The sequence below is a fragment of the Medicago sativa genome, chromosome 5 (assembly GCF_051527215.1).
Source record: "Medicago sativa cultivar Bolivia chromosome 5, Bolivia_mono, whole genome shotgun sequence".
Lineage (NCBI taxonomy): Eukaryota > Viridiplantae > Streptophyta > Magnoliopsida > Fabales > Fabaceae > Medicago > Medicago sativa.
Window position 1 is genome coordinate 51,868,267 of NC_140753.1, and position 20,093 is coordinate 51,888,359.

At 33.7% G+C, this 20,093-nt stretch overlaps 2 protein-coding genes across 3 annotated transcripts; one reads left to right on the forward strand and one right to left on the reverse strand.

Moving 5' to 3' along the window:
- The first annotated feature begins 4,465 nt into the window (after positions 1-4,465).
- Positions 4,466-9,952, forward strand: LOC146922861 (VIN3-like protein 2). 2 transcript variants are annotated; one of them, XM_085715645.1, is made up of 4 exons: positions 4,466-4,745; positions 6,974-7,625; positions 7,986-8,305; positions 8,970-9,952. In XM_085715645.1, the coding sequence occupies exons 1-4, from the start codon at positions 4,697-4,699 to the stop codon at positions 9,728-9,730; spliced, it is 1,782 nt and encodes a 593-aa protein (XP_085571771.1). In that variant the 5' UTR covers positions 4,466-4,696; the 3' UTR covers positions 9,731-9,952. The 2 variants fall into 2 exon arrangements, with proteins under 2 accessions (XP_085571771.1, XP_085571772.1); XM_085715646.1 differs by having other exon boundaries at positions 4,501-4,745; positions 8,973-9,952.
- A 2,486-nt stretch (positions 9,953-12,438) lies between these two features.
- Positions 12,439-16,150, reverse strand: SIC (hydroxyproline-rich glycoprotein family protein). The gene is made up of 2 exons (XM_085715647.1): positions 15,594-16,150; positions 12,439-13,462 (listed from the first exon to the last, which is right to left on the reverse strand). The coding sequence occupies exons 1-2, from the start codon at positions 15,886-15,888 to the stop codon at positions 12,807-12,809; spliced, it is 951 nt and encodes a 316-aa protein (XP_085571773.1). The 5' UTR covers positions 15,889-16,150; the 3' UTR covers positions 12,439-12,806.
- Positions 16,151-20,093: the final 3,943 nt, after the last annotated feature.

The window sequence follows — 20,093 nt, forward strand, 5'->3', positions numbered from 1 at the left end:
TTAATTAATGTCCCTTTTATTTTTACAATTCTTAACTAATGTCCTGGTTAGTGGTTAGTACTAGAATACTAGTATTGGCAAAATAGAATAGAATGAGTACACATTTGTACCAAACAAAACAAGAAGAAAAGTACATATTAAGCATAGGGTCAACCTGCACTGCAAACATGCTGCAGCTTGCAATGCAGTTTGTTTGGGTATGGGTAATATTTCCCTTTCATATTCCAACTCACTGTCATCATCATCATCCTGCAACCAAGATTCAAAGGTACAAATTCAAAATTTATGAATAACATGTTAATCTTTCAATCTAAAATACTATTTTTTAAGTCAAAATGTAACAATTTTTTTGCCACGCAGCTTGTTGCCTGATTGTCTTCTATTCAAGTGTAAATATTGGTTTATATATTTGAAACATAGCAACTTTCAAATGTAACCAAATTTCTTTATTTTTTTGTTAGCAAAATATGTAACTAAATTTCTTTATACTCATTTGTTCCTCATTGAAGACGCTTCCAGGCTAATGCTTGAACGGCAAGTTTCTTTTAGGAACTTGCATGGTAGGTTAATTTTTATAAAAATGAATATTCAATTTAGTCATTCATAATTTCCGACAACCCAATTTAGTCTCTTAATATTTAAAATAGTCTCTAACATCTTTACTAGAAGACAATTCTACTCACTCTAACAAGTATAATGGTAGATGCACAAGAAAAACACTGTTGATTTTTTTGGAATATTGATAAAATATAATCATATGCAACCGAAAAAATCATCAATGAAAATATCAAGATATTTTGAGTCTAAAGTCGGGATGTCATCAGCGTGAACTAAAGTAAAAGGGAACGATGTTTGTGTATTGACTCAATTGAAAAAAGGACTACAAGTGTGTTTTTCTAGCTAATCCGACTCAGAATGCAAACCAAATAATTTAAAAAGAGTAGAGATCAAACTTTAAAGTTTGAGGAAACTTGGGTGCCCTAACTGAGCATGCATAGTAAGAGGGAAATATATGGTATTGGTTTAAGAGATATAATAATGGTCATTCGACTCACATCTGACACCAAGATGCGTCCCACAATTTGATCTAACCTTGTCAATAGTAAAGGTGACAATACAATCATGAGAATGAATCAATCTACTCATATAAATTAAATTAAATTAAATGGACATCCATAGTTTCATGTATCATTGAACGGAAGGAGTCATGAGAATGAGTCATTCTATTAATCAAACATTACAAAAATGATGATGTGGCAGAATGACTAAATCGAAAATGCTTACAAATTTAAAGGGTGTGACCAAAATAACTTAAAGGACCAATCTATTACAAACCTCAAACTTAAAGAACCTCCGGTAATTTAGCCGAATTTTTTTTTTTTAATTATACAAAGTAATTTATAAACGACAATTTTATTTTAAAAAAATCAAATATATTACTCCTTTTTTTTTTATTGACTGGGTATGTAGTTTTCTTTTTTATTGACAGAAGTTATGTACAATATCTTTTATCAATATTATAAGCATACATACCTGACGTATTTGTTAAAAAAAAAAAAAAAGCATACATACCTAACGTATTTGTTAAAAAAAAAAAAAAAAACTCACATACCTAAAGTCTGAAAATTTTGAGTTCAAATTCATAACATCGAAAAAATATCCAACATAATGTTGGTTAGGGATGGAAATAGGTTAGATCGAGCTGGGTTTTGTAAGGCTTAAGTCTGGCCTGTGACCTTCCATAAGCTTATTTTTTAGGCCTGATTTTGTCATTCTGAAAGTCTGATGCAGTTTGCTAGTCTGTTTAAAAGTTTATAACATATGAACATCTTTAAATAAATAATGTGATCTAAGTTAAAATAGATTAACAAACTAATTGATCAACTAGATTAAACTCTCTTTTGATAATAAACATGAGTTTTTAGGGAATTTTACTATATATTGTATCATATTTCAATTTTAGTTTATAATAATACACTTATATATGCAAAAAAAATTACTATATACTAATAAGCTTAAATTACCGAAAAAGTTAACAACTTTATATTTTAATCAAAGTACAAAATATAATATAATAATAAATAATATTATTCATATTTACTTAAATATGTCGACCTAAGAGGCTTTTTGAATGACATGTAGCATGACCTTTTAAGCTAAATAGACTTAAAAAAAGTCTAGGGCTTCTCTATTTAAAAACAAAAGGTATGGTTTGGTCTAACCTATTATAGGATAGGTCGTAGACCCCTGTAGAGTAGTCTGACATATTTCCATCCCTAATGTTGGTATTACATGTTGTATTAATCCTTACTGATCTATATACAATAATATGTAAGTATTATATTAAAAAAAAAATTGTTTTTTTTTAAGAGACTAAAATGAAATATATTACCACCACATAGGCCTTCCCAGCACAAGATGAGCCAAGGAAGAAAACCTAAAAGTTAATACAAAGTATATACAATAATTACAAAACAAGAGCCTTCACCACAAAGCACCTCAAGAACAACAAACAAATATTAGCCTATGCCTAATAAAGTGAACAGATTAAGCCACCAACCATGATAGTTAAAAGGAAGAGATGGAAACTTCACCTTCAACCATTTGAAAGTTAGTAACTTAATCTAGTCTACCACCTGCATAATTGGGCTATCTAAAGAGTTAAAAATTATGTCGTTCCTTTCCTTCCAAATTTCCCAAACAGTCGCATACCAAATAACCTGAAGAATAGATTGCCTCGACTCATTGGCACCACAAAGGTGTTGAAATTGAGTAAAATGCCCTGTAACATCAAAAGGCATCGCCGAGACAACCCCGAGCCACCGAAAAATATGGTTCCAAACCGAACTAAAATGAATACAATGAAAGAATACATGGGTGGATGTTTCAATCGATCCACATCCGCCAGCACAATATTGATCATCAATGTCTAAAACCTGCCGCCTATGTAAATTATTTTTTGTAGGAAGACGATCACGTAACAAACGCCACACAAACAGCAAAACCTTTAACGGAACATCCTTATGCCAAATAGAAGGGATTGCCTCCGCATTAACAACTGTATCCTGAGCAATAATAGAGTTATAAGCACTCCGAACTGTTTAGACTAAAGAAGAGTCCTCCTTCCATTTCCATATATCCTCCAAATGAACCTGCAAAGAAACATTCTGAAGTAAAAGAGTAAGTTCTTCCACTGACTCCTCCTCCCACGCAAACAACCGACGCCTCCACCTCCACGCATCACCCTCAACTCCCCATCGACGCCACTGACTCCCCTTTTCGTAACAACAAATCATACAACCTACTAAATCTATCCCGTAACGACACCTCACCTATCCAAATATCAGTCAAAAAAAAATTGTATAAGAAGGAATGAGGTAATACTATCAAGATTTATCCTTAAAAAAAACTATCAAGATTTAATTTACATACATTAGTAAAGTAAATATTTTTAAATATACATTCAATCGTCATGTAAATATTATTTTAAAATATTTTAGAAATTAACTTAAAAAGGTAGTAGTATAGTGTGCCTTTATTGATTGCATATGTCAAAGAGATTTACATTGTCTATTCATAAAAGTTAATTACATATTTTAAAAAAAAATTGATGGACATTTCATTCATTAATTCCACATATTAGATGGACCCCACATTTTCACCTTCTCTTTTTTCTATTTTTCAAGTTTACTAAATTTATTCTTAGGATTAACATTCCTTAGAATAGAAAAATGTGAATTTATTCTAATGTATTTAGAAAAAAAGATGTTTGATTAACAATATAATATTCACAGAAACCTTAAAAATAAGGAGATTAATATATAATTACACATGAATTTATTCTTATATTCATGATAAACTTTATTCTCACTCTTCTGTTTGGAAAAAAATTTCTATTCCCACAAACATTTTATATGTGAAACTAAAATTGAATAAACTTGTAACAAACATAGACATTATATTTTTATAATTTTATTCTATTCTAAAAAATCTATAAATATAATTTGAAAGAAACGCACTCTTGGAGAATGTACTCCCATCATCCCAAAATCTAAACAAAAATATGTCAATATAAGTTAATGTATTCGTTACAAATTTTGAACTAAATACATTAATTTTTATTGACATTATTCTTTTATATTTTGAGAAGGATTAAGTACATGTGTCCCCCAAAAATGTAGAATTGATGGAGGAGATGTCCACGAGACATCATCTTATTGTTGTTTTTTGAGCATGGAAGTTAGTATTATTAATTAATTTTCTATTTCTAGGAAATTAATTAATTAATTTATGCGAAACAAAATCAGGACCTGGATTCCCTGCTGTAACAGCAACACACAGTTTCACGATGTGGTAAATCTCAGCCGTAAAACATTGATCCAACGGCTCAGATTTGTTTTGCTAGTTTTCACACAGTTTGATCTCAACCACTTATTTATGATCGGACGGCTCACATGCCTTACAGCATCATGCTGTTACAGCAGGAAATCTGCTTCCACAAAATCACTCATCGTGACATTGAATGCTCAAATTACATGACACTCTATTCTCACTCTCTCTCTCTCTCTCTCTCTCTCTCTCTCCTCTCTCTCACACAACACAAGTACAAAGCAGTTGTGCTGTGAAGTGAAGTAATGCTACAGATTCTCAGATAAAACTGTTTTGTGGTTTCGGAAGCAGAACAAGAACAAGAATCATGAATGAACAACAAAACAAGATGTGTTTTTCAACTGCAACCAACACTGGTTTATCTCTTTCTCTCTCTCTCTCTCTCTCTCTCTGATTTTACCTGCTTCTTCTTTATCCTCTCTCTCTTTAATAACAACACCACCATCAACTTTTTTTCTTCCTCTTTGTTAACAATGTAGCTTATACAAAATTTCCTGTTACACTGAAATTTCTCTTATTCTTTCTTTTTTGGGAAATTTTGGAATTTTTTTTAATTATTAATATGACAGTATAGTCTCTTGTTTATATATAATATAACTAGAGTGACCCTCTTACTCAAATAACAATGTCGATATTACTAGGTTGGACACATTCATCTGGGTTGAACCCGAGAGGGACATCGTAGTTGTCTATGTGAGTTTCATATGGCGTTTGTCATTTCGCCTAGAGACAAAAAATAAAATAAAAAAAACTAGGGTGACCCTTGATCTTTTTAAATGAGTTTAACAATAATAAATGTGTTAAGGAGTGTGTATGCCTATAATTTTGCTTATATTTTGTTACGGAGTAGTTTTGTCTGTTGTGTGTGAGTTTCATATCGTGTTTGTTACTTCGTCTATTGACCAAAATAGAGTGAGGGTGACTCTTGATCTTTTTAAATGAGTTTAGCAATAATAAATGTGTTTAGAAGTGTGTACCCCCATAATTTTGCTTATATTTTGTTACGGGGTAGTGTCTCACAATGATGCTTTGAATCTCTGTTGAGAGTGGTGTTCACATTTAGTGTATGACGGCTGTTTGAATGGGTTTGCATCTAGTAGGAGTAGCCATGTGGGTTCACCCAAAAAAATGCATAGTATATGTACATGACTGTTATAATAAATGGGGGGGTGGGGTTGGAAAATTAATAATGCTATAAAAAATTTGTAATTGAGGCTAGCAAGCATTATTATTTTAGGCATCATCCATATTTTGTCTGCAGTGTGTGTGTGTGTGAGCATTTGTGATTCTGAATGAAATTGATTTTGTAAAATTGATGTTCTGAAAATGAGTTTGAACTTTGAAGTGAAGTTGTTTGTATTTGGGTTTTTTACTCTAAATGCATGTTTAATGTAAAATTTAATGTCAATTTTTAACTCAATGCAAAGTTACTTACTGAGGTTGAGTCAATCAATTTTGATTTAATTTAATAAATCATGCCGGCAGTTTCCTGAGTGTTTTGTTAGTCTGCGGTATGCCTCAACCTTCGAACACTCGGTTCAAAACCACCACCGAGAGAGGGTAAAAAAAAGAAGTAATCAAACATCTATGTTTTTGTTAAAATGGCATTTGATAGGAAACATAATCAATTTTGAAACCTTCAACCTTGTATCTAAACATCTCACATTGTACCTCTAATTAATCCTCCCTGAGAATGATTCATGTGTTTCGCCACCATATATTTCTTAGGGCTCCGAAAGGTAATAGACATTAATTGACAGTTCTGAAACTTGTAATTTCCATTCTGAAATTGATAATGCAGCTGATATAGCGTTGTTCGGGATAATTTTGATCTTTTAAAGAAAAATGAGGAAAAAGTATGGTTGTTGATCTGTGAATACTGTTTTTCCGTATTCCTCTTTGTGAGGATTTTCCTTATGGCACCTCCTTCACTTCCAAAAGGAAGATATGATAATACTTTATATCTTGCCATCTCATGATAAAGAAAAAACTAATTAGAAATATGGACTCAAACAATTGTGTTTAGTTAGATCCTTTGAAATTCACTATAATGCAACGTGCATATGAACTGCAGAGCAAATTGTCTTAGAAGTTAATATAATAGATATTTTTATGTTTTGAAATATTTAGGATGACATTGCTTCATTGTTGTCTTCGTCATTTTGATCTGTGTTGTCAAAATGTTATCTTCCAAAGGCTGCAACACCCATCATATCCGCTGTGTTTCCACCGTATGCCAAAACGCCACATTTGTAAGGTGGTTTTGTGGCTGGCCGACACCCCTGATTTAAGTTATAATTAATGCTTAGGTTGACCAGCAGAATGTTAATCAAATTAAGTCATCTCGTTTCTAGCCTACACCTTTCACACACGGTGATAAACATTTAAGAGATGTTGTTGTCGTTGCCTTTTAGGGTAAAACTGTCCGCAATTAAGGTGTTTAATTTATGTGTAGTAGATATTTAAGAAAGATGATAAATATAGTGTTCAAATTTGCTATGGACGACATTCATGCACTTCATTTATTTTCACTTCTGAGATAATATCAACCTAAGAATGATACTCGTATTTCATTTCGATGCAGGTTTTCTTCTTGACCCTGCAAAATGTGGTGTGCTGAATTTCCAAGACAAGCAAAGACTTGTTCACGAGGTTGCTCGTCAGTCCAAAGATGCCCCAAATATACTTCAAGCGTTTACTCGCCGGGAACTCCTAGAATTAATCTGTGCTGAATTAGGCAAAGAACGGAAGTACACGGGATACACGAAGGACCAGATGATAGAATATCTTCTGAAGTTAATTTCTAAGAAATCCAACTTGCACGTTGACCAAAATGCTTTTGCTCATTCTCCTGCCAAAAGTTGCATAGGATCTAAAAGGAAAAAAGAACCTCCATCTCTAGATTTACGTAATGTTCAACTAGAGAACACAAATGAGGAAACAATGAAAACCTTAGTGTGTCGCAATGTTGCATGCAAAGCTACGCTGAATCCAGAACGTTCGTTTTGCAAGAGATGTTCTTGTTGTATATGTCGTTGTTACGATGATAACAAGGATCCCAGTTTGTGGTTGACCTGCACCTCTGATAATCCAAATGAGGCATCATGTGGAATGTCATGCCATTTGCAATGTGCCTTAAGTAATCAAATGGCTTGCATTTTGAAGGGAGGTCGTAGTACAACCTTGGATGGAAGCTTCTATTGTGTTTCTTGTGGAAAAATTAATGACTTAATGAGGTAAGTAGTTTACAACTACTTTGTATACACACAAGTAAAATATACAGATAGATCAGTAATTTACTTTTAGCAAATATTTCTGGAGTTTTGACTCCTGGTTTAGTTTCTTTGTAGTTTCCTTTTGGGCTTAGGCCCACAGACACACACACGCACACACGCACAATTACATACATACTACATAATTACATACACTTGTACATACACAAATCCCGTTGAATACTTATTATCTGTTCATATATTATCGGGAAAACTTACCGTCAAAAATCATGTTAATGATAGAGTCGTACTGGTTGCTCTTCAACTGTTTAAGGCTCCCTGTGTAAAATATTGATTATTTGAATGGATATTTGGATTTAATAGGACTTGGAGAAAGCAATTATTGGTTGCCAAAGAAGCAAGAAGAGTGGATATACTCTCTTTGCGAATTTCCTTGGCCCACAGAATGCTCATAGGAACAAAAGTATACAAGGAAGTGCAAAAGATTGTAAAAACTGCTCTCAAATTACTTGAGAATGAAGTGGGACCTCTGGATCATGTATATGCTAGGATGACACGTGGAATTGTGAGCAGGCTATCATGTGGTGCTGAGGTTCAGAAATTGTGCTCTACTGCAGTTCAATGTTTTGATTTAAAGTTTTCTGAAATCTTTTCTAGTTGTGCAGAAAAGAAAGAAGCACCAAGTAAGTTTTTAATTTTTTTACTTTTTTGTATAAGGTCAGCTGATTGAGCTTTTAATTGTCACGAAGAACCGGATACCCTCTGGATTTTTATGTTAATTGCAATTTAGTACAGTAATCAAAGTTCGAAAATAGCATTATATGCATCTTTATTATTATCAGAGTACTAGATAGTACTCTCGGCAAAGGCAATGGAGAACTCAACAATTTACCTTTTCTTCAATTAACTCTTAAAGCAAAAGTGGACATTTTAAATGGATTGCACCTCCAAGTCTCATCCCACGACCATATGTAGGCATAACCATCTATGTAGCACCTGAACTTTAGATTGAAGGCGTGTTTGGTGTCCGACATGTGTCAGTGTCAAACATTGACACGTGTGGTTACATTTAATCACTTCTATTTCTTCAAATAATTATTACCGGTGTCTATGTCAATATCGTGTCCGTGTCTGTGTAAGAACGTCATAGATAATCATCGAGATAAATGACATTGCATTCTTTCTATATTTATCTTTATATTTTACGCTTGTATCATCATGTGGGAGGATATAGAAGTAAGTAGTCGGACATCGTTGGCGGAAAACAAAACTGATTTGATTATGCATTCATGTATTAGATAATTTTGCTTTTCTATTAACCTACACTAATTTGGCTTTTCTTGACAGCAGCATGCTCTTTACGTTTTGAAGAGTGTCTTCCTACCTCAGTGGTCATTGTGCTTGAATACAACGACAAACTTTTAAAGAACTTTCTAGGCTGCAGGCTTTGGCACGGAATATCAACAATGGACTATCCGGAACAACCCACTTTCATTGTTTTGAGGCCTGAGAAAAGATTCAAGTTAGAAAACCTCTCACCGTCTACTGAGTACTCTTGCAAGGCTTCTATATTCAGCAGCACAGGGATTTTAGGTGCAGCAGAAGCTAAATGGGTAACACCTTGCAAACAACCTCCAAAAGTTATTCGACATATTGCAAATCATTCAACTGTCGACACATGCGCACGAGACCAAATTAAGATATCTGCTGAAAAGCACATGCTTTTAAACATCCCAAACAGGTTTGAAGAGTTTCTCAGCAAGCCTCCAACAGCAGAACCTTTTTCGCATAAAAGTTTTGCAGCAATTCCACCTGTCACACCTTCTAAATCCAACGAAATGAGACAAATGACTGGTTTGAATTCTAAGCGTGTGAAGGAAAATGATTACGAGTATTCTGTGAGGGTAGTCAAATGGTTAGAGCACCAAGGGCACATAGACGAAATCTTCAGAGTGAAGTTTCTCACTTGGTTCAGTCTCAAGGCAAATCAGCAAGAAAGAAGGGTGGTTAGTGCTTTTGTTGATGCACTGATTGATGACCCTGCAAGCTTAGCAGACCAGCTAATACACACTTTCACTGATGAGATTTGTTGCGACCAAAAATCTTAGTAGAGATAGTTTCTACATTTAATATTTGTTTTTTGGTTTGATTCCACTGAACCTAAATGGCATTGGGTGGTTTTATTATTTTGATGATAAATGGTACTGGATATTTATAAACTAGTTTGAACTTAGGGTCAGTACATGGATCAGATTTTTCAATTGTTCCTCTGTGATGGGGTGCATTAATTTATGTTCTTTGAAGAAATCTTAGTAACATGCATTTTAACACTTTTTTTATTGCATTCTTTATTATTAGGTAGAAGTCGTGTATGGTCTTTCAAATATGATTTTGTGCCAATATCTTGATTATGGATTGATGATTGATTGGTGGACCGATTATTGGATACATTTTTGTTCTTATGAAAACAAACTTATCTCGTATCATTAACAACATCAATAATACAACTTGACAAGCCGTTCTACCTAGATTCTGAGCAACTTTAGTTTGTCTTCTAATAATTGTTTAAAATTGAAAATTCAATCGGTCATAATAAAACCAAAATAAGACAAATTGCGTGAAGGATTATTAAAATTATTCACTACTACTTTAGCATCGAGCTCAAAGATGACATCATCCGAACCTAGCTCTGCCACTCAATTGATGGTTAACAAAAGACCATATGCTTCATCTTCCTTTACTGGTAACATAGGCGAATAACTCATTGTTTTAGCTCTAACAAATATGCCATTATGATCTCGCATGTACATGATTTAAGCTTTCCAACAAATGGTTTCATCCACTTAACTACATTTGCAGAGGGTGATTTCCATACCTTTAGTTGTGCCCATTGCCATTGATTGAGAAACGTCACTGCTGGTTGATATATCGATGTAACAGCCTCATCAATCTCGTCCCAAAACTTTAAGTTACGGCTTTTTCAAAGATTCCACATACTACGTTTTACATGAAACATTTTGTTTTTGTTAGTAAATAATAGACAAACAACTCCACCGGCAGACAAAATATATGGTTCGATCAATGCAAAATTGCACATTCATGTCAGAAACATAGGGCGTTCAAATTTGTAGGATATGACGATTCTTTTTACCAATAGTGGATGAAGATTTGAAACCCAACAAATTAAAAAAAAAAAAACAAATAAACAAAAGGTGAACAGGTAACTTAGTAAATTTTGGTTTGGAAAAAAAAAATTAATTGAGTAAATTGATTTTGTAAAACTGGTTCTAACTTAAAGTGAGTTTCCTTCAACAAAAAAAAAAAACTTAAAGTGAGTTAAAAGGAGATTAATCAGTGTTTGAATACATTCATGTAAAAGTGAGTTGATCTATAAATTTGTGTCTAAAAGTCAATTATATAATCAAAAACTATAAATTTTAGCTTCAAATAGAATCAATTATGAATACAAAATTAATTCTACTAAAAAACAAACATACACATGACCATGTGCAATGGGGTTGTTGAATCCCACATTCAACATGTTTAACCATTGTAGTGCCCTTATTGAACATGACATGGAGGAAAGAGATGGTGAATTAATTCAACAAGTTGAAATGCTGTCCGACCTGCCACGTGGCTTCGCGAGATTGGCCGAAAATGGCGCGTGCACGTCACGCGCCGACAGAGACTGTGAGGAACAGGAAACGCGGAAAGAGAAAGGGGAAGTGATAAAAACATTGCCACGTGGCTTGCTACGATTGGCTGCTTGGATTTTTATCTTCTTAATAATTTGGACTCAATTATTTCATTGCAAATAATTTTTTTTTTTACCAAAATTCGTCATTTTTTTTCTCTATAAATAGAGACTTGGATCATTTCATTTGGACACAGAAAAAAAAATCAAGTTTTTCACTCTCTTAATCTCATTATTAGTCTTTCTTTTAAAGTTTTAGTCTTTGATTAGTGAAATGGATCCCAATAACAATCAATTCAACACCCAAAATTCTTCTGATTACCCATTTAGCTACCAAAATCCCAACAATTATCAATAATTATAATTTTATGTATTGCATTTTAAGTTAAGAAAAAAAATTGTATTATTTTAATTTAATTTAAATCGATAATTATAATTTTATGTAATTATAAAAACAAAGATTAAATAAGAATAAGAAATAAAAAGTGGTGGGGTAGGGTGTTGAATGTTTACCATTGAAGTGGTAAAAATTGAATGGGTGTTGAATTAAGAGAGAGAATGATGTGGAGTGTTGGAAATTGAAAAAGTGGGTGTTGAAGGGTATTTAAATTTTTTTCCCATTGTACATGGTCTTAGAATCAATTTTGGTCAACCAAACATATAGTTGATGTGGTCCAATGAAATGAGTGTGTCAAAAGATGTGTCCTTTGCATAAAGTGTGTGTCATCATAATATGATCATACTATCAAATACGGGAAGCACTTGGGTGACATTATGTCACCGTGACATTAAATCTGGACCACACAACACACATTGCCACATAATATCTGGGCCACACAACACATACAACACATCTGGACCACACAACACAACACCTTTGTGTGGCCCAGATTTAATGTCACGGTGACTTAATGTCACCCAAGTATTTTCCATCAAATACAGAAGTACGATGGTCAAGTCACGCAGTGTAAGGTAAAAAAGTCATGTTGCAGTGTACAAAAATACAGTTCAATAAAACAAAAACCTTTTCAATGAGTGAAATCTTTGTGTTTTTTAAGTGTGGAATTTCACCGCAAAAATAAGACAAATGCCTAGAAACTAGAAAGTGGGTGGTGCCCCGAGTAGCAGAAATCCTAATCAGACAATGACTATAATATCAAAAAGACATAAAAACAATAGTCATGCAGTGTAACAAATTACAGTTCTATAATATACATCAACCATTCAATTTTTCAGCCTAATCTGAACCTTGACTCAAGACCATTAAATGATTGCTGTCTCTCAGATTCAGTATGTCGCATAGGCCTAAACGTTAATCAACTACAACGCTCAAAATGTGGTTACACAGTTTTAACAGTTTCTGCCCAGATCATACATAGACATTGTATCTGCACCAATCATTCATGTTAGCAGCCTGAACACATTCCCGAAATTTTCTCCTTGGTGTTTGGTATATAAAGAACATACACTAAGGGCACCAAATGCAGTCATCATACATTTTCTTCAGTGTTGGAAGCTTCATTGAACGCCGAAGCCAAGTACTCAGCAAGGCTTGGTCCAGAATTGGACTTGCTAAAAACAGCAGGCGGTCCCTCCCTTTTTGTACGTGTAGATTTTGAATTCTCACGTGCATATGAAGTATTTGAAGAAGAAATCGTTGAATACCATATAATAGGTTTCAAAAATTTCCACGGATCTTCGACCATGGACCTCTTGTAAAATCGTTCTGGACCACAACCACTGTCTTCATTGGACCAGCGACCATGAGAACTTGATCCTTGTCCACTACCCCGTCCTGAAACATGGCTTCTGTTGTTGTGCCAGAATCCCCTGCCTCGCCCTCGACTAGAGTTAGGATTGTTCCTGAATGCTGGAGACTGATTTGGACTATATTCTGAAGCAGGAATTGGAATATATTCTGAAGAAATATTTGGATTATGGTTGGGCCATTGATTCATGCCTGGTGCAAAGTTGTATGATGGACTGCCTGGTGATTCAAACCTAGGACTTGGATAAGTACCACCACCTGATGGACGTAATGGAAAGTTATACTGAGGAGGGCCTCTAGGTCCATTCCAAACCGGGTTTCTATAGGGTGTTGGCAATGCTTGAGTGGGAGATGGAGACATCTGCGGATTTGTTGCAGCTGTTATTTCAAAGTCGTCAATGTGAATTGTCAGAAGTGAAAAAAGTATATGTAAATCTACACAGCGATCAGAGTGGTCATAAGAGAAAATACTAAAGAAAAGATCATAACAATACAATAATAACTCATTAAAGTAAATGCTTCCGACCTCAATTCAATCATATCTTAATATAAACAAAAATAAAAAAGGAAAGAGAAATTTGTTGTGCTATAAAGTAAGCTGGTATTTTTGTTCCTTGAAAGACTAGGATGACACATTAAATCTTTCAAAAGTAATTAAATAAATCAATATATCCAAACTTTACTCAATCAAGCTCCTCAGGTTAAATTAATATCTTCGGTATATTATTAGAGGGCATTAGGTTTCTTGAGAAGAAACACTAGAGAAAGGGAATTATGTGTCCCTGTAATTTTATTGATCAAGGGAAGAGAAGTTACACGAGAGCTTACTGTCTTCAAACAGAAAAATTCCAGTTACAATAACAAAATAAATTCTAACCTTCTAAACCTGGGTCAGGCATCCTTATATAAACCTCCCAAGCAACAAGGGTTGACCCCTAACAAATAACCCTGAACATATCCTAACTGTCAAAAGGTAAAAAACTGACCCTAACCATCTATCTAACTCCAAAAAACAGTTAAAATGTTAAATATTTCTGTCATTAATTCTTCTGCCGTAAACCTTTAAGGCAGGAGCAATAGGTATATTGGGATCCTAACACTACATACCTCCTTGATAGAGTCAAATTATATAATAGTGCAGATTGTAGTCTATTGATGGAAATGTTCTTCTTCAAACTATATATTTGAAGGGTTATCCTAAACAGAATACAAGCAGGGTTTTGAAGTCTCGATTCCAATATGCATTGCTATAATAATATGAATAACATCAGCATAGATTAGGTTTAGTAGTTGCTGAAAGTTTAAGAACAAATCGACCTTGTCAACACATTATCAATATTATAAAATAATCTCTAAAATAGCAAAAAATATTAATCAATTTAGTCTCTGTCTGCATTTAATATCAAATGCATGCCTAAGCCCCTAGTTTCAAATTCATCCCCGACATCAATACCAACTTAATATCATTATAGTCCCTGCAAATACCCATATAATGACGGACTTTATTAACATTTTACAATTTCATAGACTATTTTGGAATATTGATTATGTAGAGCTTTGTGTAGCACTGACACTTCAGATCAAAGACGTGTTTGATGTAAAACAGCATGACACTAACCTAGGCAGTCAATCTCGGCCAATTTTGGACGGATCCCGGAGGAGCGGCACACCTAAGTGAAAAACTGTGACGGGAATGCAAATCCCAGTCCATTTCTGGTTCGCAGCCGCTTTAGGTGGGAGATCGGGTTCCCGGTTCGCATGCTCTGGTTCCCAGGTTCCCGCTACAGGAAAATCACGATTTTCCCCTTAAAATTTGAACCGTTTGAAGGAAAATTTGGGTATTTTGCACAACCCTAACCCTTTTCTCTCCTCATTGCCATTCTCTCTTTGTATCCTCCGTTTTCAACCCTAAACCCTTTCTCTCTTCTCCCTTCCATCGTATCAAACATTCACACCTCCGCCGCCCTCCTTCACCACCGCCTTCGCTCAGTTCACCCTAAACCCTATTTGTTTTGTTCTTCTCTATTCTACTTCTTTCATTAAATGTTTATACTTTTAACATATTGACTGTATATTGTATAACCTACACCCATGTTTATTGTTCTTCTCTGTCTTTTCTGTTCATTATATGTTTTTTTTGTTTGTTACATTGGTATCAGCTATTTCTAGAATAGACATTAAAAGACACATTGAATCTCTAACTAGTAATTCTTTTATCATAACTTTGCTTGTTCTCTGTTTTTTATACAATCTCTCATTTGTTCTTATACAATCTAATGATCTATCCTTTGTGATCCCACTACCCGGGATCCCTCTATCCAGTATTGACTACCTAGTCACTAACACAAGTGGTTACAATTACATTCAATCACACTTCTATTTTTCTTTTAACTATTACCCGTGTCCGTGTCGGTGCTTGATAAGTCCGAGTTAAGTGGACACAGTCCTACAATTTCAGTAACCTAATTGAGTATTTAACTTATAACAATTCCCTAATATAAAAAGATACCTGAATGCTGTGACGAAAACTCGGGAACAAAATTTAGAGGAAGAGGAGGAGGAGGTGGCAAATGCTCCGGCCGGACATGAACAGGAATCCTTTTATCAGAGAATGCATTCATTGGATCTGTATAGTAATTAAATCTCGGAGCAGTATCCGCTGATAACACAGTTGAAGAATCTTCAGCCAATGGATTTGCAAGAACACTAGGTGTACTGGAACCTTCACCACCAGAATCTTGAGCACGATCAGCTTGTAATCGCATTTCCTTCAACCGTTTCTTTCTTTGTTCTGAATCTTCCATGTGGCCTAATTTCGAAGCGGAATTGAATGATGAAAATTGAAGAGGGAAAATTATGAGTTAGGGTTTGACCCTTAGACGGTGGATATTGCGGCGGTGACGGTGATGAATTTGGTATGAAAGAGCAAGTTGTTGTTGGCGCAATCGGTAGGAAATTATGATTTGAGAAGAACTAGTTTGGACAATCGGTGAAGGAGATTATGAAATTGAATGTTGCGGCGGTGGTTGAAGGAGGAGATCCTCGTTTTGTTAAGTTTTGATAGATGTGGTTGTGCTAGTGTGTTTCAATGGGAAAATATGGGGACATAATGTCACCGTGACATTAAATCTGAGTCACAGTGTTGTGTTGTGTGGCCCAGATGTGTTGTATGTGTTGTGTGGCCCAGATGTTGTATGGCAATGTGTGTTGTGTGGCCCAGATTTAATGTCACGGTGACATTATGTCTCCCAAGTGCTTCCCGTTTCGATGGATGAGGGTTCTCTCTCTCTCTTCTAGAGTGCATTTATTATTAATTTTATCATTGTTGTTTCTCAGCCGTTAGATTGGAAACTGCCCAGAGATGGCCGCACATAAACAAGCAGGAGGGGATCCAATTCCATTATCGCAGGATGTGATTCTCACCACTAAACTCAAGGGGAAAAAAAGGTTTTGAGTGAATAGTTAACTTTCTAAGGATTAATCAAATTCGTTTTTCAATTTGTTGAAAGAGTCAATTAGTCCTTGAATTTGTCAATTCTCAATCAACTTCGTCCCTCCATTAAGTTAGGATGTTAACAGTGATAATGTTGCTCGTTAACCACTCGCATGACTTGCCATGTCATATGCCACACAAGCAGGGACTAATATGACTGAAAGTAAAAAAAATTCATAGACAAATTTGTTTGAAATGCATAAAATTATTGGCTTGTTCGCGGTCTTTATACATCTCTTCCCTAATTCTAAAACCATCAAACCATAATTTGTTTTGATTGAATCCAAAATTCAAAATTCCCAAAATTTCTTCAATCAAAATTGTTCGGATAGAATTTGAAATGATGGGTGGTGGGTGTATGGAAAAACCAATTCTCAAAGTCGAGCTTTATCTTCAAGCTCTGTGTTTATTGGTGATGTCAGAATGCTTGAGTGTCGGTGTCCCAGAATTTGTGCTGTAAGAAAAGTCAATACTCTAAAAAACTCAGGAAGGTATTTCTATGCTTGCCCTATGTTAAAGGTTTGTTTAACAACGGTTATGTGATGTCAGAATGATTTGTTTAAGGGTTAATAGGGGTTTATCCCCCTGCCATTTGGGCGACTTTTGGTTTACCTCCCTATGGAAAAAAAAACTTGAAGATTCCCCTCTGTAAAATAAAGATTCCTTGGTTTACCCCCCACAGCCAACAGTCAGCATCTGACTGTGTATTTTGGCTGATGTGGCTTGCTGACTGTGTAAATAATTTTAGTTTTGATTTTTTTTAATATCCACTTGGATAAAAATTAAATAAAATAAAAAAAATAAAATTAAAATAACATTAACCAATTAAAATAAAATAAAATAAAACAAAATAAAATTAAAACAAAAACCTATTAAAAAAACTAAAACTAAAACAAAACAAAAATTAAAACAAAAACAAATTAAAAAAAAACTCAATTAATTCCCTTTCATCTCTTCTCATTCACGTGGCCACCATCCTCTCCCTCCCTTCCATCTCCTTTCTATTTGTTTTTCATCACCATCACCATCTTCATGTCCTTTTCTTTGTTCTTCATTTTTCCAGCAACAACACAACATCAACACAACAAACAACCCATTTTCGGATCCAATCAACAACAACAACACACAAACAACTCATTTTCGGATTGAATCAAACATAAACAATACAAATGGAATCAAATCAAACAACAAATTTAGGTTAGAATTTGGAATCAAACAACCCATTTTCTGGGTATGAACAGTACAGGGAAGAGAAGAGAATTCATCCCTCTTCTCTCTCGGTTCCTCTCTTCTCTTCCTCCCACTTCTCATTCTTTCTATTCTTTCTCTTCTTTCTTCTCTAATCCATTTGTTCATCTCTTCAATTGAAAACAACTTGCCTTGCATTTTCATCAACCATATTCTTAAAAAACGTAAGAAGCTTGCTATCTTCTCAAAAACCAATTTTTCTTACTGACCCAGTTGCTAATTCTAGAAGAAAGAGTGTTAAAGTTGGAATCTTTCTTTGTTGGGGTGTTAGGATTCAATCTGTGAAACAAGAAAAAGTGTTTCAATGAAGGAAAGTGAGAAAGGGTATTTGGATCCACATCTATGGCATGCTTGTGCTGGTGGAATGGTTCAGATACCTCAAGTGAACTCAAAAATTTTCTACTTTCCACAAGGACATGCTGAACATGCTAATACAAACATTGATTTAAGAGGGAAATTTTTTGTTGTTATTGTAGTTGTTGTGTTGTGTTCTTGAGAGAGGAAATTGAGATTTTTAATAATCAAATCTGAGTTATATTGGTGAATGTTGTTGGAAAGAACTAGTGATTACACCCGTGCAACGCACGCTCGAGAAAACTAATCTTTATTATATACATTTGCCTTAATTTTTTTTGAAGAGTACATGTGGCATCTTCACATTCTTCATCTCATTTAATGCTTTGTTATCATCCAATCAAATTGAATTATGACTCATTCATTTTTTTATTAGCCAATCAAGATGAACCATGACTAATTTAGTTTTCATCAACCAATCAAAATTGATCATGCCTTGATTTTTTCCCTATATATTGACAATTTGTTTTTCATTATTTTCATGTGTCTCTTCCCCCATAATTTTTATTTTGTAATAACAAGTATTTTATGTGTTTTAAAAGCATAGAAGTTTAACCATTTAGTTGTAGATTATAGGGTTGATTTTCTTTTTTATTTGTATCTAATTGTTGATGCTACTTTCTCAGGGTCCCATTGGAGAGCATGTGTCTACATTCTACGACTTCAAGACGTTCAACATCAACAATATAATTTTTAGTCAAGACAATGTTTTGTATTTGATATAGAATCAAGATGTTAGAGTTTAGATACCTTAGGTTGATTGAATATTTTTAATGAATTGATATGTCGAAAAACTAATCTCAATAAATTGATTTAGTCTTTATCTATAATTATTTTATGAACTTTTGTCTTACACAAATGATATATTACACATGAACTCTTATTTGATGAATCATAATTGATGCTTTTAAACACATCTCCAGACATGTCCAGATATGTTAAACATCATCCTAAAGGTTGCATACAATTGGTTCACATCATCTAATTTGGACAAATCTTTTCTTATAAGAAGACATCTAAACTTCATCATGTTTTACTATGACGGATTTTCACTTAACATAGTTTCTTCAATAGAATGTATCAAAAGCTTCAATCAACCATTGATCAATAATCATGGTTTATTTTTTATTTTTTTGACAATATAGGACATGATCCTTTAATTGTCATTTCATCTCATTTATTTGACAATCAATATATGACTTTTTTTCTCCTTTGATTTGTCAATTAGATAGTTACTATTAAATAATTTTTTTTCAGGGACTATTAAAAATATTGTAAATTTTGCTATCTACAATGTATTATAAATAACCTCCATTTGCACGGATTTTCACTTAACATAGTTTCTTCAATAGAATGTATCAAAAACTTCAATCAACCATTGATCAATAATCATGGTTTATTTTTTATTTTTTTGACAATATAGGACATGATCCTTTAAGTGTCGTTTCATCTCATTTATTTGACAATCAATATATGACTTTTTTTCTCCTTTGATTTGTCAATTAGATAGTTACTATTAAATAATTTTTTTCAGGGACTATTAAAAATATTGTTAATTTTGCTATCTACACTGTATTATAAATAACCTCCATTTGCAAGCAATTCCACGCACAATTTCAATAAAAAAATTGTATTCTTTTCAATCTTTTGTCTCAATGTCGTGTCTTTTTTCTTTTTGTTTTCTTTTTTTTCTTTCTAAGTTTCACGTATTTGGTATTATTAACAAGTCAAAATGAATTATATTAACACGGAAGTTTCATATATTTGTATACTTAATAATTTTATATAGTTCACAAATATTCTTTTTTTCCTTTTATTAAGGATAATAATGATAAAACAATTTAAGAGTAATTAATATGTCATTTAATTTAAATTAGAATGATTTCTTAAAGGTTAAAATGTCCCATTTAATTA

Coding starts and splice junctions, on each gene's coding strand:
- LOC146922861 (XM_085715645.1), top strand. CDS start 4,697: ATGAATGAACAACAAAACAAGATGTGTTTTTCAACTGCAACCAACACT. Junction 4,746..6,973: donor TTCAACTGCAACCAACACTG/GTTTATCTCTTT, acceptor ATTTCGATGCAG/GTTTTCTTCTTGACCCTGCA. Junction 7,626..7,985: donor AAAATTAATGACTTAATGAG/GTAAGTAGTTTA, acceptor TGGATTTAATAG/GACTTGGAGAAAGCAATTAT.
- SIC (XM_085715647.1), bottom strand. CDS start 15,888: ATGGAAGATTCAGAACAAAGAAAGAAACGGTTGAAGGAAATGCGATTA. Junction 13,463..15,593: donor GTTTTCGTCACAGCATTCAG/GTATCTTTTTAT, acceptor TTGAAATAACAG/CTGCAACAAATCCGCAGATG.